Source organism: Takifugu flavidus, chromosome 3, assembly GCF_003711565.1.
Source record: "Takifugu flavidus isolate HTHZ2018 chromosome 3, ASM371156v2, whole genome shotgun sequence".
Classification (NCBI taxonomy): Eukaryota; Metazoa; Chordata; class Actinopteri; order Tetraodontiformes; family Tetraodontidae; genus Takifugu; species Takifugu flavidus.
This window is the reverse complement of record NC_079522.1, coordinates 18,892,600-18,920,256: the sequence shown is the minus strand read 5'-3', so window position 1 is coordinate 18,920,256 and position 27,657 is coordinate 18,892,600. Positions and strand designations below refer to the sequence as shown.

The 27,657-nt window shown below is 42.1% G+C and overlaps 1 protein-coding gene and 1 long non-coding RNA gene across 15 annotated transcripts in view; one reads left to right on the top strand and one right to left on the bottom strand.

Moving 5' to 3' along the window:
- Positions 1-3,404: 3,404 nt before the first annotated feature.
- LOC130523381 (uncharacterized) lies at positions 3,405-4,286 on the bottom strand. Its single transcript, XR_008949879.1, has 2 exons — positions 4,102-4,286; positions 3,405-3,842 (listed from the first exon to the last, which is right to left on the bottom strand). It is a non-coding gene; the product is annotated as an uncharacterized LOC130523381 (long non-coding RNA).
- The window catches only part of wizb (WIZ zinc finger b), a 42,700-nt gene continuing 18,503 nt past the window's right edge, over positions 3,461-27,657 (top strand). For 8 of the 14 annotated variants that reach the window (XM_057028617.1, XM_057028621.1, XM_057028620.1 and 5 more), the window contains exons 1-2: positions 3,714-3,912; positions 24,079-24,635. In XM_057028617.1, coding sequence (XP_056884597.1) covers positions 24,332-24,635 — 304 coding nt within the window. In that variant the 5' untranslated portion in view covers positions 3,714-3,912; positions 24,079-24,331. Of the gene's footprint in view, positions 3,913-24,078; positions 24,659-27,657 lie in introns of those variants that run through there. The other 6 variants (XM_057028616.1, XM_057028615.1, XM_057028628.1 and 3 more) reach the window with 6 other exon arrangements.

Here is a 27,657-nt window from a genome sequence, read left to right as displayed (position 1 = left end):
GACATATACACCCCATTTTTAATTTTTTACACTGATTTGTGAGTTGTATATAATTAGATTAGATTCAACTTTATTGTTATTGCACGTGTACAGGTACAGAGCAACAAAATGCAGTTTTGCATCTAACCAGAAGTGCAAAAGAAGCAGCAAGTGCAGATATAAGTCAGTAAATACAATATGTGCGGTTTATATTGTTACAGTAGTTTACAGTTGTTTACAAGGTTGTACTATGAACATATTTTACAGGTGGGTATTTACATTAAATGCCTTAAACTAAGTGCAAAAACTCTTTACATATGTTAGAGGAAATATGCAAATGATAAATTAGGGATGTGCAGATGATAAAGTGTGTGAGTATGCAAAATAAGTTTAAACAGTAGCTACTGTATGTTAGTTATTGAGCTAGTGAGTTATTGTGTAAACTGCTGTAGTGTAGTGAGATGTGGAGTGTGTGAGAGTCAGCAGGAGTTCAACAAGGGACAACAACAGTTCTGGGGAAGAAGCTGTTTCTCAGTCTGCTGGTCCATGCTCTGAGGGTTCTGTAGCACCTCCCAGAGGGCAGGAGGGAAAACAGTCTAGGGGTGGGGTGGGAGGAGTCCCTAAGGATGCTGCATGCTCAATGCAGGTAGCGCTTCCTCTGGACATTTCCGATGGCAGGAAGTGGAGTCCTTGTGATGCATTGGGCATGTTTCACCACCCTCTGCTCAGCGGTAGTGCAGCTTCCATACCAGACTGTCATGCAGTTCGTTAGGATGGTTTCTGTCGCACAGCGATAGAAGTTCACCAGGACAACTGAAGATGGCTGGTTCTTCCTAAGTGTCCTCAGGAAGACAAGGTACTGGTGAGCCTTCTTGATTAGGCTGGAGGTGATTGTGTTCCAAGACAGGTCCTCTGAGAAGTGGGTCCCCAGGAACTTGAAGCTGGAGACACGCTGGAGACGGCCATCTCGTTGATGTTGATGGGGTCATGTGTGCAAACAGCAACCGTGTGTATGTGTTTCTGTTGTCCTGGTGTGTGAGCACAGAGGGCAGTGCAGTGGAGACTGCATCATCTATGCTGTTGCTGTGTTAGGCAAACTGGTGTGGATCGAGTCTGGGTGGGAGGCAGTCCTTCGAGTGTGCCAGGACCAGCCACTCGATGCACTTCATAATGATGGAGGTGAGTGCTACCGGGCGGTAGTCATTGAGGCAAGTCGGTTTCGAATGTTTTGGTACTGGAACGATGGTTATAGCCTTGAAACATGACGGAACCACTGCAAGGGCAAGGGGCGGGTTGAAGATGTCCGTAAAAATCCTGGCAAACTGTTCTGTACATGCCCTGAGCACAGGGATGCCATCAGGACCAGGGCTGCCATCAAGACCAGCAGCCAGCAGCCCGTGGATTGATCCGGCTAAGGGCTGTGTAAACAGCATTGGAGGATAGTGTGAGGGGTTGTTGGTCTGCTGGGAGTGGGGTCCTAGTGGCAGTTGTGTGTTTGCGTGAGCAGTGTGTTAGTTGTACTATTTGTAATTAATGCCACAACATTTTATTGATCAGATTTTTTTCAATAAAGCTGGGGTCAGGTAAGGATTAAGTAATATGTGATGGTTCATATAACAACTATTTTCCCCAGCATCTTCACTCCCATGAGCAAGGCTGTTAAAATCAAGTCAACTGATTATTTTTTTTACTGCACAAAGGTAATTCATATAGACTGGTTTAGATCGTATCTATCTGATAGATACCAGTTTGCTCAGGTCCATGGTGTTCCCTCCTCATACAGTAGGGTTAGCCATGGAGTTTCTCAAGGTTCTGTACTTGGACCAATCCTCTTCACCTTGTACATGCTTCCCTTAGGGAACATTATTCGGCAGCATGGGATAAATTTTCATTGTTATGCTGATGACACTCAGCTTTAATTATCCATGAATCCATGAACCATTAAATTTAGAATAATTTTAAAAGCCCTTCTTTTGACCTACAAGGTCCTCAGAGGCCTAGCTCCATCCTACCTGGAGGAGCTAGTGACACCTTACCAGCCCAATAGACTGCTCCGCTCTCAGAATGCTGGTCTACTTGTGGTTCCCAGAGTCTCTCGGAGTAGAATGGGGGGCTGATCATTTAGCTACCAGGCCCCCTGCTATGGAACCAGCTCCCTGTCCAGGTACGGGAGGCTGACGCCATCTCTACTTTTAAGATCAGACTTAAAACCTACCTTATAAAACCTAAGCTTATTGGTACTAATTCTGTAGTTCCAGTTACTATCATAGACAGACAAATTATCATACTTAGGAGGTCGTCTAATCATTAGGTTAACATCTTAGCTATGCTGTTATAGGCCAAGGCTGCCGAGGTCTAGAAACATGATCACCTGACAGGCCTCTGTCACGCCACTGGGTCATGGTTTCCCCTCCCCTCCCCTCCCCTCCCCTCCTCTCCTCTCCTCTCTCCTCTCCTCTCCTCTCCTCCTCTCCTCTCCTCTCCATTATATCCTCTACCTGTCCTCCCCCTTCTCCTCTCTCTCTACCCAGCCGGCCATCAGCAGAAGGATCCCCCTACATGAGCCTGGTCCTGCTCAAGGTTTCTTCCTGTTAAAGGGGAGTTTTTCCTTGCCACTGTTGGTTGTCTGGGGTTAGGCCCTGGGATTCTGGAAAGCGCCTTGAAACAATTTTGATTGTAAAAGACGCTATAGAAATAAAGATTGAGATTAAAGATTGATATTTATTATTACTTTGCATGTCATATGTTCTTCTGTCCAGAAGATGTCAGTATTTACTGCTTCTTTAAGGCCAACGCATAAGAGGGGGAATTAAGGAAGTTTGCTGTTTCGTGTTTGTTGGATTTTGTTTTGGGTTTTTTGTTTGTTTTTGTTCTTGCAGTTGAAACAAAACATCTAAAGCAAACGGACCATCTGTAATTGGTACTAAGTTACAAATTTGATCTTGCAGTTTGCAAAAGCTTTTTTGATTCCCAGAAATCATTTCCTATTAATTAAATGCATCAGAAAATAACAATGTGTCTGAACAGCTAAGGTCAAGGTTAGGATTGGGCATCAGTGATGTCAGGGAGAAGCACTGATAAAAGCACAAGCTAAACATGCATTGATTTTCAATGGCTTTCAGTGATGAAAGATCTGTGGAAACATGGGGTCCACTTATCCAGATAGACCTGATATTTATTGAAACACTAGCAGTATTTAGAAGGATGTTGACTGCATGATTATAAGGATTATCACATGCTTCATATACCGTCATTGGACCTTTCCTGGACTGGACTCTGATCAAGAGGATTTTCTTTTTAAAAATGTTTTGATAATGGTGTATATGTGTGATGATATAGCAAGACGTGAGGACTGAGATGAAGAGGAACCAAAAGACAAGAGCCACAAAGTAAGGAAGAGGATAAAAATGAAGAGGAAACGAGAGGGAGGGGCACAACGTGGCTGGTACCAGATTTTACTGTATACATTATTTGTAGACGAGATAGAGATTGTTTTATTCATTAAAAATGTGCCATATAATTCACAGAATAAGCGACCGATGCCATGCCCTGTCTTTCCATATATCCCTACAGTCCGTGTGTGTGTTTGTGTGGGGGCGCGCATGTGCGGGCGCGTGGTTATGCCCGTGGTTACTGTAAGTTTTTCCCACCCTCCGTCTCCCCTCTATTGGTCGCGCTTCAACAGCGGTGCCAATGGCGCAAAATGGCTGCTTACAGGTCCCCTTAGACCCGCACAATAGCAAAAAAGCTGCCTGGCCTCAGCTGTCAGAAGTCCGATGCATTGCGGCTCAAGGCGGGTGAGTACCTCCCCGTGCCAGGTCGTTGTGATATCTCCTGCGCCATTGTTACCAGACATCAGTCATCTGAAAGTATTTGCCACATGAGAACATCTGAAGAGAATCCATATTGCGTAGAGATATGCAGGTAACCCGGGTATGTTACATGTTCATTTTGCCATTGCTTCCACTTAGCATGTGTGAATGAATTGTGATCGTTTTTCATTTTGTTCAATGTATATTTTAATTGTACACTGTAATTTCCTGATGTGAATGAGCGTTTCTCTTGTGCACGTCTTGGATGACGTCTAGTAGTTCTGTGCTGCAGGAAGCCAAATTTTCTTACCCACGCCATTTTCATCGCTTTGGTTTTAAAATTTTTGCAAGCATTGTACAATTATAACCACCCAGTATTTCGTACTCGAAACAGAGACCGATCTTGCGTCTGACTGGGTACAGTCGAGTTAGCTCACTGCCATTGTAGCAACTGTTTTACTTGTCTATTAACTACCTCGTGGTGTTGTACAGCCATATTCCAAGGTGTCACATTACCCGTCGGTCTGGACAACAAATTAAAGTTGCTGAACCGCCCACAAGATAAAATGCGTTGTCTGACCAATTATTTTTACTAGGCGAATTTTATCGTGGAAACGTGTGACTGCGGAAAACAGTTTTTGTGTTTGGTTTTAACTCTCATTTTTATACGGATAGTTATGGTATGGTTTTAACCTATCCCCATATGTGTATGTGAACATGGAAGAATAAAATCTATACAGTAAAATATAGATAGATAGATAGATAGATAGATAGATAGATAGATAGATAGATAGATAGATAGATCTCCTGGGACCGTTTTATTTTATTTCAGTTGTACTGATACAAATTGCTCTCTTATCAAATCAAAATCAAATCAGTTTATTTATACAGTGTCTGTTACAATCAAAATTGTCTAGGGCTTTACAGAATCCCAGGACCTGACTCCCAATAAGCAACAGTGGCCAGGAAAAACTCCTTTAACAGGAAGAAACCTTAAGCAGGACCACACTCATATGGGGCGACCCTCCTGCTGATGGCTGGGTGGGTAGAGAGGGAGGAGAAAGGGGGAGGACAGGTAGAAGAGAGAATAGGTATAGATCATGGAAGTACATTAATTATAACAAGCTGTTAGTATAAGAGTTAAGTGGGTCAGCCAGGTCAGAGGTCAGCAGGTCAGCACACAGTTATGAAGTTGATGATACCTGTAGACAGATACAAGGAGAGGGGAGGGAGGGGGAGAGAAGCAGAAAAACTACACCAGAAAATGTGTTAATGACATCACTGACCCTCTTATGATGATAAGTGGCGCACAAGTAAGCACACCCCACAGGAGTCGAAGATGGATGGATGGACAAATAGGAACCTCTCATATTATTATAAGATTTGTTACTTAAAATTTCATTATTATGCGTAAATACACATTTTTAAATTGTGAATTGTTTCCCCATAGAGTCAAAAAACAGTGATTTCAAGTAAAGAACGTTTTTCACAAAAGTGGTCACCTCTGAAATTTAAAAAACGTTTTTGCATCTCCCACAAAAAGTATTTTGATTCAGCATAATACAGCCAAAATAAATCTGAAGACAAGTATTTATCTGGTCGTCTTTTCTCTAAGCCTGACAGCATCTCTTTCAGCCCAGTGTTCCAGAATTATCTCTCTCTCTCTCCCTCCAAGGAGGTCCGCATTGGGATTGCATTTAAAAATGCATGTTTTTTGAAGTATCATTTGTGTTTTTATTTATTCTTTGTTTCTCTGGAAATTCCCTTGAGATTAAATCTCTTTTTACGAGACCTGGCCAATATGACACGCTATTATAAATGATAGATGGGGCTAAAATTTTAAATGTGATTAAGTAAAATGTATTATTCTTTCATTTATAGCACTTCTTCTTTAGATTGTTTGGACTGCCCTAAGAGGCACCAAATCAGTGAGCTTTTAGGTGTCCTGAAGGTTATTGCATGACCAGGGAGTGAAATATGATAATGCCGATTTTTCAAGTTTAGTGAAACACCGAAGACCTGGAAAAGCTGCCACCTAGCGGAGTAAAGAATGGAGGAACTGTTAGTTGGAGTCAGCAGAGAACATCGATTGGATGAAAGAGTGCTCAATCTAGCTTTCTATATAAACGTGTGATGTTGCTGCCAAGATACAAGATGATTGAGAACACAGTGATGACTTTGACATGCTGAAGTTGTTAGGAGAGAAAGTAAGGAGACAAAGTCAAGGCATTGAATTGAAGTGAGGCAGTATTCATGTGTAATATGTTGCAATAATATAAACACTCAGCAATGCTTGGGAAAAATATAATTATTAATGCTTTATTGGAGTAACAATAACCTAACCTTATCCTCAGGTTCTTTACACATTTTTCAATATGGATCCTAAAATAAATGTTTTGGTTGGAGGTTAGTGACTTAAAGAGGAGACAAAAGAGTACATTCTGGTACAGCTTAATCTGTAAGCCTCTTTTTGCTGAACACACTGGGCTTCCTAGCCAAGGGATCATTTCAGCCAGAGCAGACCGATGTGGGATGAGCCAGTTGAGCCAGTCGACACTGAGCCGAGCAATGCCAGCTGTGTGGGATGGAATATCAGCCAGGTATAGCAAATTCCCATACAGTGCAGTCAACATAAAACTGCAATTTTTAGTGAGAGCTAGTTTTCCTAATGTAATGCATGATGCTATCGCGTGATGCCTTCGTTATCACACACACTGCTACAAGGGCACCATTGCAAGATAAATTAACTTATGTAATCAGTAGGCATTTTAATTTTCCAATGTACAGATCATCTATGATGTGCAAATGCAATTAATCAACATTGTTACGAGGTGGCCTGGACCCACACACAACTCATTAATTCTGACCAGCAGCATGGTTGGCAACAGGCTACAAGTTGGCACAGTGCAGGATGACTGGTTTATTGGTGAGTAAATCATTTAATTCTCCTAAAATAATCCCCCTGACAGATGTTGAGCATGTGCACCCCAATTATAACCCCGAGTTCAGCATTATTACACAGCAGTTGTTTAAGTTAGTAAATCGCTGTTTTTGCTACTTGCAGTATGGATTTCATTACAAGCCCATTATTTTCTCTGTGTTTAAAGTATTTATGTCGTGAAACACGTGCGCAAGGTGTTAAAGTCACTTGTTCCACTTTAAGTTAATCCCCTACACACAACTGCATTCAATTACAATAGTGCATGATCCATGTAAGTGGCATCTGTGCAGTTTCTCATTCATCAAGGTCATAGTTATCCAAAGTTAGATCTCTGCGTCGACTGGACTTGTTAAGGTTTCCTTGAAGACGTTTCAACTTCTCTCCAGAAGGCTTCTTCAGTTCAGAACCGAAGAAGCCTTCTGGAGGCTCACCATACATAACTTGAGTTGACCACATGTCTTTATTTGTTTTGAAGACAAAGGGAGCACTGGAACTCCAAATGTCCCACAATCATTCAGGTGTGAAAACCTGCTCAGCCTTTGTCTTTTCTCTTAGCTCTGCCATCTCCTACCTGCTGCCGCACACTTCACCACCACTCCCAAGAATCCCCAGCTGTGGAACTAAATATCTCAGGCTGCCTGCAAAAAAAAAACAGCTGTGCTCTACTCTTCCTCACCGCAGTGATGCAAGAGAATACAGAGGAATCATTGAATACTGTAAAAAGTTCAGTTAGCCTTGTGGAAACAAAAAGGGTTGCCTTGCTGGTTCCCCCACCAGGGTCTCCAGCTAAAAGGGTAACACCTCAGAGGGAGCATCTCCCCCTTGAGGACTGGTAACGCCCACTAGGCCAAGTCTAGTGAAGCTGTGCTAAGATAAGCAAAGTTTTTGTGATCATTTTGATGTTCAGCCCATGGTTTAGTTGGCTCTGCCACATTGTTAAATTGATGTTAATTAAGTTACAATACATAGACTCAGGGTTTCTTACATGCTAAACCAACCCTCCTTCCTCTAACCTGGCACCCTATGAAATACATTATCACATTTCGTCCATGCATGTGACCTCAGCCAGCGAATGGTTTGATTACCTCACAGTCAGCCATCTTTTACTGCTTTCACACCAAAATTAGTGGAGGATGCGGAGGGCCTAGTGGTGCACCTACTGCGTTGAAGACACGCAGGATGTTTAGCCAGCACTGACTGGCCATATATGAATTTGCAAAGTCCATTACACAACCACTCCATACATCTATGGCTTATAATATTGCCATCAATATCTGTCCCCCACAGTGTCAGAAATCTGCCACTGAATCTCACAGAAGTACAGCAGCTCACAGATCTCATGTCAGATGTCTCAAGCTGTGTCATATCGCTACATAAGCTGTATATAAACAATCTCTGATTTCTCAAGCATGATGTACTTCACATATATATTCCATTAAAGATTGTGTAGCTACAAATTTGATTTGCATTTTGTTTAGGTTTCGACATGAGCATTTTCTGTGGTGTGAATGGGGCTTTGGTGAATCTTCTTTGTTTGATCTTTATTCTTGGACTCAAGGCCCTTTTTACACAGACACACCTGCACAGAAATACACTGTAAATAGCTTGTGTGTTTACTTTTATTGTCGATAAATGTCTTTTAAACAAACTTGCTGTCTGTTTAATGTTTCACAAGAGTGAATTCTGCCATCCTCCACACTGTCAAGAATTCCAAATTTCTTTAAGCTTAAGTTTAAATTTATTGTAATTAGAGCCCAAAAGCAGAAACATTCCCCCAGAGGACTTTATAAGCTGCACAGTTGTGACATCCTCTGTCGTGATACCCTCAAAATGGGTCAGGAAAAACTTAAATTTGTTTTAAGGAAAAGAAGAAACCGGAAGGAAAGCCCTTCTCCCTGTGGTGGACAGTGCAGTACATACCAAATGTACAGAAAACATTGACATTAACATCAGTAATATATACAATGTATAGAAATAAGTCTAGGGGCCGAGGTGCAGCGTCAGGTGTCCTTATACAGAAATCTGGCCCACCTATCCTTTGGGTCTTGATGGACCATATCCAGGATCGGCAAAACTAGAAAAAGAAAAACAAGACCAGCTCCAGCATTAACATGTACATTTATTTGACATTAACATATCATTTTCTAAGGGTAGGGGAAGTGGAGAAAGAGGGAGAGGTGTGGACCTATTATCAAAGCTCCAGCAGCCTGAGCCTATAGCAGTAGAACACAGCATTTCTGTGTACACCCTAATTAGGAGCCTTATCAAAAAGTTTTAATTCTCATTTTAGATAATGATACTGTGTCTGCCTCTCAAATCCAAACTGGGACTGGCTCATGAGAAATCAGACTTGGTAGTTGAAGGCTCTATCTCTATACTACTTTTCAAAACCCTGGGTACTGTAATTGTTATGAGAGCACAGGACTCTGGTTGGATGATAAGAATTCCCAAGTTCATTTAAATAAGAGAGACCAATACCATGAATAGTCTTATATGGTTAGAGAATGATTTTAAAATCTACTTTAAACTTAACAGGGAGCCAATGCAGAGAAGCCAACACTGGGCTAATGTGGTTTCTTTTTCTGGTTCTGGTCAGCACCGAGCAGCGGCATTCTGGACCAGCTGTAGAGACTGTAATGACTTTGTGCAGCCCGATAAAAGTGACTTACAATAATCCAGCCTGGATGATATATATACATGGACTAATCTTCCTGTATCACTTTGGGACAGGAAGTTCCTAATTTTAATGTTGCACAGGTGATAAAAGGCGGACCTTGAGACATGCTTAATATGGGTATCTGAAGACAAATCCTGATTGAACAAGACACCAAGGTTCCTTGCACTCATACTGGGAGGCAGGTTACTGCCACCCAGCAAGACTACATCTCTAGAAAACATGTTCCTCAAGTGTTTTGGTCCTAAAATGGCTCCACTGATATAATTTTGGTGTCATCAGCATAGCAATGGACAATGATTATACGACCAAGAGGGACCATTTATAAGATAAATAAGATTTGACCGAGTACTGATCCCTACGAAACTCCATGGTAGACTTTCGTAGGAGCAGAGGATTCATTGTTAATAGGACAATTTGAGAGTGGTCTGAAAGGTAAGATATTTAAGGCAGAGTCTTTTATACCAAGTAATATTTCCATTCTTAGTAAGGAATGTTATGTTCAACTATGTCAAAAGCAGCACTGAGGTCCAACAGGACAAGAATAGAAATAAGTTTTCAGTCCTCAAAAAGTCTATTGCTTTGGAGGTAGTCACATAATTGCCTGGCAAGCACTTTCTGGAGGATCTTGGACAAAAGGGGTTGGAGAGTGGCCTATAGTTAGCTTAGGTAAGTCTCCTGCATCGAATGTAGTTTTTTTTAAATTAATGGTTTAATTACAGCTACTTGTAACTGATACAAAACCTAATATTAAAGACAGATTGATTATGTCTAACAGAGATGTGTTCATAGATGGAAAGATCTCCCCAAGCAATGTATTTGGGAGGGGCATAAGAGACAGGTTGATGGTTTGGATGAAAACATTGGCGAGGAGAGATCTGAAAGGCTAATGGGAGTCAGACTGTCTAGGCAATTGTCGGGTTTAATTGTCTCTGAGTCTAACGATAAGATAGATAGTGTGAAATTAGAGTTGAGAGGGGTCAGACCGAGGTAGACCCTTTCCCTATTGCTCAAAATTTTATTATGAAATTATGAAATCATTACTATTATGAAATCATTACTATTAAGGTTAAGGGGATGGAGGGTTCAATGGAGTTTTGGCTCTCTTTCAGCCTGGCTGAAAAGAAACCAATTTTTTGTTTCCTCTATTAAGTAGGCTGTTGTACTGTACAGTGCTTTCCTATATGTTTTGAGGCTTTCTTTCTAGGCCAAGCAAGAGTCCTCTACCTTGTTGGAGTGCCATTTCTTTTTGAATTGTCATGTTAGTTGTTTTAACTTGCGAGTTTCAGGATTAAACCAATTTCTTTTGTTTTATATACTTAATTTTAAGGGTTGCAACAGAATCCAGAATGCTTTTAAGTGTCCATGGTGTTATTTACAAGTTGGTCAAATTGGTAGGAGTTGGCATTACCAAAGGAGTCTTAAGACATATTGAGACAGTTTACTGCATTTAAAGCTCTTAGAACTGCCTTCTGAAAATTACTCTTGGCATAATCAAGTAACCACTAAGAGAAAACATTTTATTTTTACAATGTAATCTTTATTTAAATGTTATTATTTGATGGTCTGACAAAATAGGATTTTGGGGCAAGGACCAAAATATATAGCAAAATATATAGCAAATAAACTTTGAAATAACAAAATTAAGACTTTTAATTGAGCTGTAGCACTCTTTAGGCCTATAATTTATTAATAGGAATTATTTAAAAATGGCTGCAAAACTGCTGCCTCAGCCAGCATCTCTAGGAATATGGACATTCAAATGACTGGGTGGAGTAGATTCATTTAGACAAGCAAAATAGTCCTGCCATAATCAGGTTTCAGTTAGACAAAATAAATCTATATCAGTCTGAGTCTGACATCATGTCTTTTATCAGAACAGCCTAAGAGGCCAGAGATCAGATTTTTAAGAGGCCACATTTAATTTCTTTGCACGGCTGTTAAGATGCAACATAAATTGTGTTAATTATTATTAGATTATTTTTATTGACTCTCCTTCATTTTTATTTCTGGGCACACACAGTTTCTGTACAATATTATCCTTCTGACTGTTTTAATGGAGGCACAAAGAAATGTGTAGGACTGTACAGGGAGTGCAGAATTATTAGGCAAGTTGTAATTTTGAGGATTAATTTTATTATTGAACAACAGCCATGTTCTTAATGAACCCAAAAGACTCATTAATATCAAAGCTGAATATTTTTGGGAGTTGGAGTGGGGCTTTTTTAGTTTTAGCTATTTTAGGATGATATCTGTGTGCAGGTGACTATTACTTTGTGCATAATTATTAGGCAACTTAACAAAAAACGAATATATACCCATTTAAATTATTTATTTTCACCAGGGAAACCAATATAACAGCTCAACAATCGCAAATATACATTTCTGACATTCAAAAACAAATCAGTGACCAATATAGTTACAAGGACACTCAAAAGCCTGCCATCCATGGATTCTGTCAGTGTTTTGATCTGTTCCCGATCAACATTGCGTGCAGCAGCAACCACAGCCTCCCAGACACTGTTCAGAGAGGTGGACTGTTTTCCCTCCTTGTAAATCTCACATTTGATGAGGGACCACAGGTTCTCTGTGGGGTTCAGATCAGGTGAACAAGGAGGCCATGTCATTAGTTTTTCTTCTTTTAGGCCCTTTCTTGCCAGCCACGCTGCGGAGTACTTGGATGCATGTGATGGAGCATTGTCCTGCATGAAAATCATGTTTTTCTTGAAGGATGCGGACTTCTTCCTGTACCACTGCTTGAAGAAGGTGTCTTCCAGAAACTGGCAGTAGGACTGGGAGTTGAGCTTGACTCCATCCTCAACCCGAAAAGGCCCCACAAGCTCATCTTTGATGATACCAGCCCATACCAGTACCCCACCTCCACCTTGATGTCGCCTGAGTCGGACTGGAGCTCTCTGCCCTTTGCCGATCCAGCCACGGGCCCATCCATCTGGCCCATCAAGACTCACTCTCATTTCATCAGTCCATAAAACCTTAGAAAAATCAGTCTTGAGATATTTCTTGGCCCAGTCTTGACTTTTCAGCTTGTGTCTTGTTCAGTGGTGGTCGTTTTTTAGCCTTTCTTACCTTGGCCATGTCTCTGAGTATTGCTCACCTTGTGCTTTTGGGCACTCCAGTGATGTTGCAGCTCTGAAATATGGCAAAACTGGTGGCAAGTGGCATCTTGGCAGCTGCACGCTTGACTTTTCTCAGTTCATGGGCAGTTATTTTGCGCCTTGGTTTTTCCACACGCTTCTTGCGACCCTGTTGACTATTTTGAAGGAAACGCTTGACTGTTCGCTGATCATGCTTCAGAAGCTTGGCTATTTTAGGAGTGCTGCATCTCTCTGCAACATATCTCACTATTTTTGACTTTTCGGGAAGTCCCTCTTCTGACCCATTTTACCAAAGGAAAGGAAGTTGCCTAATAATTATGCATACCTGATATGGGGTGTTGATGTCATGAGACCACACCACTTCTCATTACAGAGATGCACATCACCTGATATGCTTAATTGGTAGTGGGCTTTCCAGCCTATACAGCTTGGAGTAAGACAATGTGCATATAGAGGATGATGTGGTCAAAATACTCTTTTGCCTAATAATTCTGCACTCCCTGTAGTTCTGTTTCCTGGCCCCAGCTCTGGTTTGTAATGGATAAGGACTAAAAGAATGTGCTATATTTCTAGACAGGACAGCGACCCCATTTAGGGTGGGGTAGATTCCATCAGTCCTAATCAGGCCACATATTCCAAAAAAGGGTGCCAGCCAGTCATCAATGTAGCCCATGCCGTTTGCTGGACACCACCTCATTAACTACCAGTGGAATGAAGACATGTGGCTATACCATTACATTTCATCACTAGTCATATTAGGGAGAAAACTACCAACGTCATCCTGGCATAATTATGGACTCCACATTAATTTTAGTAACATCTGATTTTCATAGTCAGGTGTTATTAATACCAACACATATTATAATTTTATTGTATATATCTTTACTTTTAGCCAACTGTTAATGTAGTAATTTTTGTTCTAGTTATTAAGTTAATTATCAGAGTGCTAAATTCACAACCAAGAATATTTTATGTGATAGATTAAACAAATTGACTATCTGTATCCCTTTCAGAAGGATGGTTGTACTTATGTACTTATATCCTATTATTTAATAATAATTATATTTGGTAATTATCAATTACTTAACTCCAACATTTAATAGCCTCTGCAGGCAAACACCAAAGGTTACCCATGCATTAACCTGGTATAACATGGGATTTGGATTTGGCTGACATTTAGATGATTCCATCCCACAAAGCTGGCATGACTCATCTGAGTATTGACTGGTTCAGTCCTCTGAACTGATCCTGTGTTTAGGAAGCCCATTGTATTCAGCACCCCTCCAGGACTGGTAAAACCAACTGGGCCTAGGTGGGCTAAGCTAAGCAAAGACCTTTGACCTGATGTTATATTTGTGTTTTAGCAAATTGTTGTGTTTGGTACTCGGTTTGGTACTCAGGTATTGGTTCATTGACTCATTGTTAAGTTGATGTTAAGTTTAGTTGCAATATATAGACTCAGGGTCTTTTGCATACTAAACAAACCATCCTTCTTCTAACCTTGAACCTGAAATACATAGACTACTTATCAAACTTCACACATGCATAAGGCCTGAATATCCCACATGTTCAGCCATTTGGTGATCTTTTTCCTAGGCCTAAGGCCTCAGGAGGCCCTTTTCACAGAGACACACAACTACACAGAAGTACACTTTAGATAGATTGCATGTTTACCCTTTTTCTTGTTAATAAATTGCTTTTAAATATACCTGCTGTCAATCTAATGATGCACAAGCATGAAATATGCCAACCTCTACGTTGTCAAGAACTCCAAATTCCATCCCACACAGCTGGCCTGGCTTGGCTCAGTGTCGACTGGCTGAGTCCCGATCGGTCAGACATCTCTCGCTGAACCGACCCTGTGTCACAGTACCTGTGTGGGCAGAGGTAGGGGATGGTTCCTGGCTTTGTTGCACTGCAAGTGCTGAACTCTGTGTACAGTTCCACGAGGACTGTCCTTGGGTACTGAAAGCTAGTCATTGTACTGAGCCAAAAAATCCTTCTAAAAAAATCTTATAGCTCCAAAAGCTGCAATTGTAAAGAACATTTTCTGCACCGTTTTATACATATTTCAATCAATCAATCAATCAATCAATCAATCAATCAATCAATCAATCAATCAATCAACCTTTATTTATATAGCGTCTTTTACAATCAAAATTGTTTATGTTAAGTAAAGTAAGCTGCCAGTAGAGTCAAGTTGAGTGGGTCAGCGGAGGTTGGAGGTCAGTATGCAGCTCTGAAGGCGGCAATACCTGTAGATGAGATATAGATACAGAAGGGGGGGGAGGAGAAAAACTACACAATAAATAGCATCACTAGTCTACTTGATGAGGAGGAGAGGAGAGGAGAGGAAAGGAAAGGAGAGGAGACCATTTCCCAGTGGGGTGACAGAGGTCTGTCAGGTGAAGAGTCCTGTCAGGTTATTAACAGTTTCCCAGCATCACCTCAGGGTCTCCAATGGCTCAAAAGCAATAGAAATTGCATATGGTAGGCAAAAAGTTGATATCAGAGTTGAAAAGTGCGTATGTACATAAGGTCCTAGGTCCTTAAAAATTTGATTGCATTGATCTAATGACAAGCGTATATGCCATTTAGAAAAACATAATAATACCGCAAATATCTCACCATCAGTTAGGCCATGGCAGGAGTGTACAGTGCAGTAAAATGTTTTGAGAGACAGTCTTAGCCTCCCTTCTCATAGATATTGCCAAATTTTGATTTGCAAATTTTTGATTTGACAGAAATAAAGTCGGTTAAAGGGGCATTAAGCAAAATCTATCATTTTTTGAAGAAATTTAAAATAAGGACTATGTAAAATCTATAGGTGTAATTTCATCTGGAGCATACTGTGATGTAACACAAATCAAATCAAATCAATCTTTATTTATATAGCGTCTTATACAATCAAAATTGTTTCAAGGCGCTTTCCAGAATCCCAGGGCCTGACCCCAGACAAGCAACAGTGGCAAGGAAAAACTCCCCTTTAACAGGAAGAAACCTTGAGCAGGACCAGGCTCATGTAGGGGGACCCTCCTGCTGATGGCCGGCTGGGTAAAGAGAGAGGAGAGGAGGGAGGACAGGTAGAGGATAGGATAGGTAGGAGAGTAGAGGGGTAGAGGAGAGGAGAGGAGAGGTAGAGTGAAGGGGAGGTAGAGGAGAGGAGAAGGAGGAGGAGGGGAAAGAGGAGAGGAAAGAAGGGGAGAGGGAGAGGAAAAGGAGAAGGAGAGGAGAGGAGAGGAGAGGAGAGGCACAGAGCACAGAAACACACACAAAAAATATGCACAATCACTTCAACGGGGCCGGCGGTCATTATGCAGCTCCGATGGCAGTGATACCTGCAAATAGATAGGGGGGGGGGGGGGGAGAAGCAGAAAAACTACACAAGAATCAGCATAACTAGTCTGCTTGATGAGGAGAGGAAAGGAGAGGAAACCATGACCCAGTGGAGTGACAGAGGCCTGTCAGGTGATCATGTTTCCGGACCCCGGCAGCCTTGGCCTATAACAGCATAGCTAGAATGTGACCTAATGATTAGACGACCCCCTAAGTATGATAATTTGTCTGTCTATGATAGTAACTGGAACTACTGAATTAGTAACAGTAAGCTTTTTCAAAGAGGTAGGTTTTGAGTCTGATCTTAAAAGTAGCGATGGAGTCCGCCTCCCGTACCTGGACAGGGAGCTGGTTCCAAAGCAGGGGGCCTGGTAGCTAAATGCTCGGCCCCCCATTCTACTCCTAGAAACTCTGGGAACCACAAGTAGACCAGCATTCTGAGAGCGGAGCGGTCTATTGGGCTGATAGGGTATCACTAGCTCCTCCAGGTAGGATGGAGCTAGGCCTCTGAGGACCTTGTAGGTCAGAAGAAGGGTTTTAAAAGTTATTCTAAATTTAACGGGCAGCCAATGAAGCGACGCCATTACAGGACTTATGTGATCTCTTTTGTCAATACCTGTCAGAACTCTGGCTGCAGCATTTTGGATCAACTGGAGGCTTCTTAAAGAGTTGTTTGGACACCCTGATAATAAGGAGTTACAGTAGTCCAGCCTGGAAGTAACAAATGCATGGACTAACTTTTCAGCATCAGGCTGCATCAGTAGCTTCCTGATCTTTGAGATGTTCCTCAAGTGAAAAAAGGCACTTCTAGAGACTAATTTAATGTGTGAGTTGAAGGAGAGATTTTGATCAAAAGTTACTCCTAGATTCCTCACAGAGAGACTAGATGTTAATGAGATACCATCTAGAGTGATCATGTGATCTAATCTATCCCTGAGAGGTTCAGGACCAAACACCATGACCTCAGTTTTTCCTGGGTTAAGGAGGAGGAAATTTGAAGACATCCAGGACTTTATGTCTTTAAGACAGGTCTGGAGCTTCACTAACTTCTCTGTCTCCTCGGGTTTCATGGATAAATAGAGCTGAGTGTCATCAGCATAACAATGAAAATTTATCCCATGCTGCCGAATAATGTTCCCTAAGGGAAGCATGTACAATGTGAAGAGGATTGGTCCGAGTACGGAACCTTGAGGAACTCCATGGCTAACCCTACTGTATGAGGAGGGAACGCCGTGGACATGGGCAAACTGGTATCTATCAGATAAGTATGATCTAAACCAGTCTAGTGCTGTCCCTTTAATCCCAATCACATGTTCCAGTCTCTGTAACAGGATGCTGTGATCAACTGTATCAAAAGCAGCACTGAGGTCCAGCAGAACCAGCATAGAGACCAGTCCATGATCGGAGCTATGAGAAGATCATTAGTGACTTTAAGAAGTGCTGTTTCTGTGCTGTGGTGAGCTCTAAAGCCTGACTGAAACATCTCAAACAGGCTGTTCCTCTGCAGGTGCTCCAGTAACTGAGTCACCACCACCTTCTCTAGAACTTTAGAGATAAAAGGAAGGTTGGATATTGGCCTATAATTTCCCAAGACATCAGGATCCAGTGATGGTTTTTTAAGCAACGGCTTAATCACTGCCACCTTGTAGGACCGGGGTACATAACCTGACACTAAAGAACCATTGATCTGGTCCAGGATAGAACTGCCTATCAGTGGTAGAACATCCTTCAACAAGTGTGTTGGGATGGGATCTAAAAGACACGTAGTGGTCTTGGATTTCTGAATTAGCGATGACGCCTCAAAAAAATATAGGGCTGAAGGAGCTTAAGGGCTCGTTGGAGACCCTGCATGTTCCCACAGTCGGCACATCTGGTGATGGTCCAGTTGTAGGGATGGCCTGGTTAGCTTTCTCTCTGATGGCTAGAACTTTATCAGTGAAGAAGCTCATGAAGTCTTCACCACTAAGGGAAGAAGGGATACGTGGATCTAAAACACTGTGACTCTTGGTTAATTTGGCCACAGTGCTGAAGAGAAACCTGGGGTTGTTCTTATTCCTCAATCAAAGAAGAAAAATAAGCTGTTCTAGCCTTGCGAAGGGCCTTTTTGTAAACTAATAGACAGTCTTTCCAGGCTACATGGTAGCTGTCTATCTTACAAGAATGCCACTTCCTTTCCAGTCTTCGCACTTTCTGCTTGAGGGTCCTGATATGTGAATTATACCAGGGGGCACACCTCCTCTGATTTACTATTTTCTTTTTCAGGGGGGCAACAGAATCAAGCGTGATTCTCAGTGAGGTTGCTGCACCTTCAGCAATAGAGTCAACCTCAGCAGGGCTCAGATTATAATGATTGATCCCTGGGGAAACACACGGTGGTCCTGGGATCAGCACAGGGATCACTTCCTTAAACTTAGCTACAGCATTATCTGAAAGACATCTGCTATAGTAAGACTTTGTTCTGAGCATAGAAGAATCCTTAATCATAAATGTAAAAGTGATCAAAGAGTGGTCTGACAGGACTGGGTTCCGAGGGAACACTGACACATGTTCTACCTCAACACCATAAGTCAGGACTAGATCTAGGGTGTGGTTAAAGCTGTGAGTTGGTTGGTTTATCTGCTGGAGGAAACCAACTGACTCAAGTAATGAAATGAAGCCATTTCTAAAGCTGTCGTTTATAACGTCCATATGGATGTTAAAGTCTCCAATGATAATGACTTTTTCCGTTCTAAGGACCAAGTCAGATAAGAAATCAGAGAACTCAGACAGGAACTCTGAATGTGGCCCAGCAGGGGGCCGATATACTACTACAAACAGAAGTGGCTTTTCTGTCCTCCAGTTCAGATGAGTGATGCCAAGAGTCAGGCTTTCAAATGAACTGAAGCTGTGTTTTGGTCTGGGATTAATTAATAACTTGGAGTGATAGATTGCTGCCACTCCCCCTCCTCGACCAGTAACACGTGGAATATGATAATTAAGATGGGTAGGAGGAGTAGATTCATTTAAGCTAACATACTCCTCCTCCTGAAGCCAGGTCTCAGTAAGACAAAAAAATCAATGTGATGATCCGCTATCAGGTCGTGCACTAACAGGGATTTACACAAAAGAGATCTAATATTTAACAGTCCACACTTAATTGTGATATTAGTTTCTCCAACTTGTGCTTCAGTATTAAATTTAATAAGATTTTGGTGATTGACCGCTCTGCTCTGTGCTTGGTGAACTTTTAACCGTGGAACAGAGACTACCTCTATAGTGTTAAATATGTTATTGTTGGTGGATGAGGGTTCTAAGGAAGCAGCAGAGAGGTGTGTAAGACCACAACTCTGTGTCCTGGTCTGGACCCTGGATTGTCAGGTCACTTTGGGTCTAATAAAATTAGCCAGATTACTAGAAATGAGAGAAGCGCCATCTCGAGTGGGATGGACACCGTCTCTCCTAATCAGACCAGGTTTTCCCCAGAAGGTGCTCCAATTGTCTATAAAGGCCACCTGGTTATCGGGGCACCACCGTGACAGCCAGCGACGAAGCGATGACATGCGGCTAAACATCTCATCGCTGGCCAGATTGGGGAGGGGACCAGAGAATGCTACGGAGTCCGACATCGTTTTTGCGTAGTTACACACCGACTTCAAGTTAATTTTAGTGACCTCCGACTGACGAAGCCGGGTGTCGTTGGCTCCGACGTGAATAATAACTTTACCAAATTTACGATTACGTCTCGCCAGCAGCCATAAATTTGCTTCTATGTCGCCCGCTCTGGCCCCCGGAATGCACTTAACTATGGTCGCTGGAGTCGGCTTCACGTAGCGCAAAACAGAGTCGCCAATTACCAGGGTCGGTTTCTCGGCGGGTGTGTCGCCGAGTGGGGAAAAGCGGTTAGCCACGGGAAGCGGTTGGTGGTGCACCGTGGGCCTTTGTTTTGGGCTACGCTTCCTACGAACCGTCACCCAGCCGCCCTGGCTAGCCGGCTGCTCGGCTGCTGCCGGGGGACCGCTAGCTGTAGCTACGCTAGGCGGCTCCGCAGCAGCTAGCTTACCCTGGCTACATGACGCAACTCCAGCTAACTCCAAGCTGCGGAACCGCGTCTCAAGCTCGCTAAGTCTCGCCTCCATAGCCATAAATAAACTACACTTCTTGCACCTATTCCCTTCACTAAGGGAGGCAGAGGAGTAACTAAACATTTCACACTCTGAACAGACAAAGACACCGGGTGAAACAGACGGTGAGGCCATGCTAACGCTAGTGATCGGCGAAGCCCTGTATTTGTTTAATATGGGTTGTTTCTTACTGTTGATATCAGGTGACTAGAATGTCTCAAGTGTTCAAAATTTTAAGTAAAGTGAATACAACACACCAAGTGTTCAATATTAAGTGAATACAACACACCAAGTGTTCAATATTAAGTGAATACGGCACCCCGTGCACAATGCAACCAACGAACGATAGAAGAGACAGGAAGTGACGCAATACTCACCACTGGGACACTGAACCCACAAGCTGTTTGCATGTTGATCTCTAGCCCTGTGTTTACAGGGCAGTCAAGCTGTGCATTCATGTACATTCATGTGAATCCCCTTTCTCCTAATGACTTGTTCACACTACATGACTTTTGGAGTCATTGACTCACCATACAGTTCAACCTACAGTGCGGTACACATACAGTATAAGGACTTTCTAAATTTCAAGAGATTTTTTTTTATCTGTTAGAGAACCCACCCATGAATATAAAAATCAGGCAATGAACAGATTTGATCATACTATGAGTGGTGTGCTCTAATTTCAACACAACATACCATACACATGATTCTGTCTCACCACCAATCTAGAATCTTGTTCCCCAAGCAAAAAATCTTGTATGATCACTTGCAGTCTAATAAAAGCAAAAGAAGAAGAATCATTCCAACAATTTGAAAACATGCATGCAACATGGAAGAGGACATGCAAGAAGAGGCAATGATGGCACACGTTTGCCTAATTTTGGAAAATTACAAAAAAATTGCTTCAGCAGGACAGCCATGCCCGTTTTTTCAACTCCTCGAAACAATTTAGAGTCAGGACATGGGAGTTGTTGAGACCTGGACCTGTCAAATCAAATCAAATCAGTCTTTATTTATACAATCAAAATTGTTTCAAGGTGCTTTCCAGAATCCCAGGGCCTAACCCCCAACAAACAACAGTGGCAAGGAAAAACTCCCCTTTAACAGGAAGAAACCTTGAGCAGGACCAGGCTCATGTAGGGGGACCCTCCTGCTGGTGGCCAACTTGGTAGAGAGAGAGGAGAGGGGGGAGGACAGGTAGAGGATAGAATGGAGGAAAGAGGAGAGGGGAGGGGGAAGGGGAGGGGAGGCACAGAGCACAGAACACATACAAAAATGCACTATGCAAGCTGCCAGCCAAGTGGGTCAGCGGGGCCGGAGGTCATCACGCAGCTCCGAAGGCGGCGATACCTGAAAATGAATACGGGGGGGGGGGGGAAGCAGAAAAACTCCACAAGAGTCAGCATAGCTAGTCTACTTGAGGAGGAGGAGAGGAGAGGAGAGGAGAGGAGAGGAGAGGAGAGGAGAGGAAACCATGACCCAGTGGGGTGACAGAGGCCTGTCAGGTGATCATGTTTCTGGACCCCAGCAGCCCAGATAAGAAATCAGAGGATCAGGGATTTACACAAAAGAGATCTAATATTTAACACTCCACACTTAATTGTGATATTAGTTTCTCCAACTTTTGCTTTGGTATTAATTTTAATAAGATTATGGTGATTGACCGCTCCCCTGCTCTGTGCTTGGTGAACTTTTAACAGTGGAACAGAGACTACCTCTATAGTGTTAAATATATTATTGTTGGTGGATGAGGGTTCTATGGAAGCAGCAGAGAGGTGTGTAAGACTACAACTCTGCATCCTGGTCTGGACCCTGGGTTGTCAGGTCACTTTGGGTCTAATAAAATTAGCCAAGTTACTAGAAATGAGAGAGGCACCCTCCCATGTGGGATGGACACCGTCTCTCCTAATCAGACCAGGTTTTCCCCAAAATGTGCTCCAATTGTCTATAAAGGCCACCTGTCACGGGCACCACCGTGACAACCAACGACGAAGCGACGACATGCGGCTAAACATTTCATCGCTGGCCAGATTGGGGAGGGGACCAGAGAATGCTACCGAGTCCGACATCGACCTGTGAGTGAGCAATGGAGGCTCACCATTCATAACCCATTCACAATGTGCCTTTCTTTGTCCTGAAGACAAAGAATAATAATAAATGCCTCTGAAACAAACCTGCTATTTGTTTACTGCTGCACTATTGAATTCTGCCAACCTCTACACTGTCAAGACCTCCATTTTCATCCAGTTTAACTAGATGTTCATGTAGTAATTTTGGTTTTCGTTATTAAGTTAACTAATAACGATACGGGCCTTCCGCTCCCTGTACAATCGGTGTCAGAGTTTGGTCCGCCTTGCTGACAGTAAGTCAAACTCATTTCCGGTGAGGGTTAGTCTCCACCAGGGCTGCCCTTTGTCACCGATTCTGTTCGTGACTTTTATGGACAGAATTTCTAGGTGCAGTCATGGTGTTGATGGGGTCCAGTTTGGTGACCTCAGGATTGGGTCTCTGCTCTTTGATGTGGTCCTGTTGGCGTCACTGGCCCGTGACCTCCAACGATCACTGGATCGGTTTGTCGCCGCGTGTGAAGCGGCTGGGATGAAAATCAGCACCTCCAAATCCGAGGCCATGGTTCTCAACCGGAAAAAAAGGTGGAGTGCCTTCTCCGGGTCAAGGAGGAGATCCTGCCCCAAGTGGAGGAGTTCAAGTACCTCGGGGTCTTGTTCACGAGTGATTTACTGGTCGATCTTCGTTCCTACCCTCACCTATGGTCATGGTCACCTTGGGTAATGACTGAAAGAACAAGATCACGGGTACAAGCGGCCGAAATGAGCTTCCTCCTTAGGGTGGCTGAGCTCTCTCTTAGAGATAGGGTGAGAAGCTCTGCCATCCGGGAGGAGGTCGGAGTAGAGCCGCTGCTCCTCCACATTGAGAGGAGCCAGATGAGGTGGCTTGGGCATCTAGTTAGAATGCCCCCTGGACGACTCCCTGGTGAGGTGTTCAGGGCATGTCCCTCCTGTAGGAGGCCCCCGAGAAGACCCAGGACACGTTGGAGAGACTGTGTCTCTCGACTGGTCTCGGAACGCCTGGGGATCCCTCCGGATGAGCTGGAGGAAGTAGCTAGGGAGAGGGAAGTCTTGGCTTCTCTTCTTAGGCTGCTGTCCCCACGACCCGACCCCGGATAAGCGGTAGAGGATGAATGGATGGATGAAGTTAACGATTCTCCATCAGCAGCAACAGTGCATTTTATGGCAACCACCCACATCTTTTTGGGGGGGTAGGAATCAGGATATTGTTACACTAAATGTATGTCAGAGAATGAATCTGGAAACATTTTGAGCAATATGTTAATGACACGCAAGCTTGCCAGAGGAGCTTTGACAGCGCTAAATAGCAACCCTATGTCTGCTCTTATTGGCTGTAGCTTTTTTTTATGTCATTGTAAACCAAGTTTGATTTGGGAAGTCGCTGACAGCCTGACTGACGTATTTAAGGTGTTCACGCGTAAAGACCCAGACTTCCGAGGGAAGGGCTGCCTCATAGTTGGAAGAGGAGAGCAAAGCTAGTCGGCAACCGGCTGATTGGGCTAAAATTGTGTACTGTCAACAGGTCATAAAGAAATTATGTTGTAAGTTACTTACTGAGTACTTGACATTTATCACTAAATGGCAATATGTTCATACTTTAAAGATCTTCATTCACAGACAAGGCAATGTGGTGTAGTGGTGCGAGAAGAGGTAGAGGAACGTGCCAAACCTAGCAGTGGTTTTTCCCAGTATAATCCAAGCATTGGTCTTGCCCAGTCCAGTGCTAGGTTTAGCCACCTGTTTCTTAAAGTGCAACCACATCATTGACTTTCATCTTTTTTTTAATGTTGTTTTAGAGTCCAAAAATGGACATCTGCCCCCTGTTCTGTCTATAAGATTGTCTTTTTTAAATGAATGATTAACTGGGTACCATTAACTGGAAACATAGCCAGTCATTAGATTAACTTATCTTTTTTTGTAGCATGTGTGTGTGCATGCACTTGCGTGTATGTGTCTGTGTCTATGTGTATTTTTCATATATAATTTTTTTATCTGAAATATTATCCCAACCATATTGTTCTTGTACCCTACAGCTTGAAGTATGAGGTCTGTGGAGATCAGTTTGAAAGCACTCAGGGATCATCGTGCCATGCCTGCTAAAATGTGCATCAGCCTGTATTGGATTTCAAGTGAGCAGACAAACACCCTCTGTCAACCTCTAACAAACTATCAAGAAGCACAGTACAAGCAGCTGTATCCTTAGTTTAGCTGTTCCTGATCACTATTTATCCACGAACTCTTGAATTTATCCTGTCAGTTCCTCATAAAGAGGAGTACTTAGAAGACATGGACTTAGACACGACGCTCATTCCCATGTGCAACCTGGCTAGACCATCTGATGCAGTGTCACCTTCCACGCCTCAGTCTTCTCCGGGTGCTTCCTCAGCTAGGACTCATTGTAAATCTGCTAACTCTGTGGTGAAAAAGGCCACCATCTCCTCTCTGCTGCCTGCATCTACCCCCTTACTTTCATCTAAGCATAAGGTCATGGGAATAAAATGTCTGAACTCTAACTTTACTGGTGTAGCAACCACCACATCTACCAAACCTCTCTGGGCACCACAGAAGAATGATGCTCCCCTCAACCTCAGTAAGGATTTTCTTTCACAAAAGGTTGTCTTTCGTTTCTTTTATGTATTTTATTACTCCTTAGAAAATATCTATATGTGTGGGTGCATGTGTGTGTGCATGGCTGCTATCAAATGGTTAATATTTTTAATTGTGATTAATTGCATTCTGCTCACAGTAACAAAAACAGTGCATTGTTTTGTAGGAATATGAAATGAAAGCAAAATCCAAATATTTCTATTTATAAATAATGCAAAACTCATATTTGGGTAGACATGATTCCAAGCTAACTGGTTTGTTTTCAAACAGATTTTTTTCTTCTGTTAAGTAGGCAAAATGTTTTAAAACCTTGCCAAATAAATTGCCTTAACTCCACCTCAGAATTTTTATAAACAAAAACAAACAAACAACCTTTTGTAGATATAAACCTCTACTACACCTGGTGCCTGTCCCAGCAAGCAGGTTTAGAGAAAATCTTGTTAGTCAAACCTGAGATGAACCCTTAGAAACCTGTGGATTGATGCCAGTCTTTCTCAAGAAGCCAATTGACGTCAAAGTGCGGACACACCACAGAAATCTCCATATTGAGAGAATGATCAGACCATGAATGGATGTTTTATTATTCCATGATGAGTACCTAGTGTTACCAATTTTTGGAAATGAAAATAAGGAACAGGGTTCACAGGACAGGGGAGGTAATATAAATGCATAACTATGCTTTCAGATTACTTTTCTGGTCTAGCTGATCTATCAACCAGATTCTAGTTTAAGAAAATCAAAATGACTATTAATACATGCTGTATCAGCCTCTGGAGATACCTGGTGGTCAACAGACTGTGAAAGAACTGCTCAACTCCTCTGAAGCCTTTTGTACCTCTGCGGTTGTCTCCTGACCCAGGTTTTTTAAACTCAGTGATTCCTTCTGTATAATGGCGACATTTCATTGGCAGATGTGTCGTTAGCTTAGTCTCAATTGTCTCTCACATTTCCCTGATATTCCTGTTTATTTTATTATTCTTTCTATACTTCTGGTATCGCCTTTTCTTATTTGCCCCGCACATGTGGGGGTAGCACACTAGTCATATCTTAGCAATACTAACTTTCTTTTGGACATCTAAATTCTTGTAGCAACATGAAACAGCAGAATATTGGTGTTTTATTGGTCAGTTAGAAGCTCATTGTAATAAAAATTGCCCAACACGAATTTTCAAATTGCATCCCTTATCAGTTCAGTGAAGGACAGATCTCTTAGTGCCCAAACACAGGATGATTCTTTTTTTCTCCAATTAACACTCATGTGTTGACTGACCACCAATTTTCTGTTCTATTGCTACTGCCACAGTATTTAAAAAAAGAAAAAAAAAAACTGCAAATTTTCTGCGTATGTGGTCATTAATATTTCTAACTACTGGGGAGAGGTAGAAGGGTTGAGTAGTAGGATCAAGGCTTTTTTTCACCTGCTACCATGCTGAATCATGTTATTTGGATTCCATTGACAAGCCTTTTTTTCTGTATGTTAGAGTAATGTCTTGGTAGGCTAAACTCATTGTCCCACACTGTTTGATCTCATGAAAATCCCCCCCTAAACACATTAAAGTGATCAACAAATACCAAGGAACCCACCTGTTTTCAAATGCTTATTTGGAACACTCAGAAATTACCAATACTGTTGTGCCTAGGCCAGTAGATCTAGACATTATGTTAAACGATGTAGGAGAAATGAAAAAAATAAATAAATAGATGTCTCTAAAACTGTTGACAGGAAACTTCCAGCCACAAATGTGGTCAATTATTCTTTGAATTCTACATCTTTGTCATGGAATTTTTTAAGTGCTCTGTCTTGGGAACCAGCATGGATATTGGATGGAGGTACAGAGAGGCAGAAATGAATGAAAAACTTAACACATTACACAAAGACAAGTGTTCTTTCACATACCTCAAGATACTATGATTTTATGAGTTTGCGCCACATTTTTGGGCCCTCATTAGCCTTTGTTCTTGAATGTAATATTGTTTTTATCAATATATTACATATGGAATAACTGAACTGATGTTGGTATTATGACACTCCTTAGAGTTGCATTTATTTATAATTGATATTAACAGTATTGAAGAAATGCATTTTATTTGTATAGCACCTTTCATCCGAGAGATGTAGTACACATTGTTTTATATTAAAAAAAGACTCAACTGAACATAAAAACATGACTATAAAAATCTAGACCAACTTTCAAATAGCTGTAGGCTTTTAGACCATATAAGTGAATGAAAAACTACTTCTGGTCTTTGGAGTGTGTGTATATATATATATATATAGTGTGTGTGTGTATGTTGATGATGGATGGATAGATATAGAAAAAAATAAATGAACACTCAAAATAGATCAGATCTCAACTGTACAGATTTCAGACCATCCAAGAGCTCAGTAATGCGTTCTACTGGATTAAGTCAGGGCCATTTGGTGCTATCAAATGCCTGCACAGTCTCGCATGAGGCACCACTACACTAACGTAGGTAACACAGGTTTGCGGGTATCTCTGTATCTATATCTGTCTAGACCGTCACTGACCCATCATCAGACTTTGCTGGGTAGTGCATCAAACCTTTGATTTGCCATCCTTGATGAGTTGGATTGCCTGTGTGGCCTCTGTAGCATCTAGGTATTAACTCATGCTACCAGTACTGATGCTGGCAATAGCCAAATTTAAAATTAATGGAAACAGTAAGAAAAGATGATGAGGCAGATGACAGACAACCCCTTGTAAAACTATTCGTTTTGGGAGACTAACAAACCTCTCTGCTATTTAATTGACCAGATCAATATCCGAGAGGTTATTGACTAAATGTTATACTGTGATCAAAAAAGTGTTCCTTTATTTTTTTTAAATTCTTTTTTGCTGTTACTAGCCTTTACCTCCAAACCAGCATAACCTCTAGACAGAGTCTCCTACTTCTGCCAAGAACAGAATTGATCCTGGAATGAGTCAAATTTTGAAATGCCTGTAGCACAAGACCATTTGTGTCTGCAGGCAACACTGAAGTAT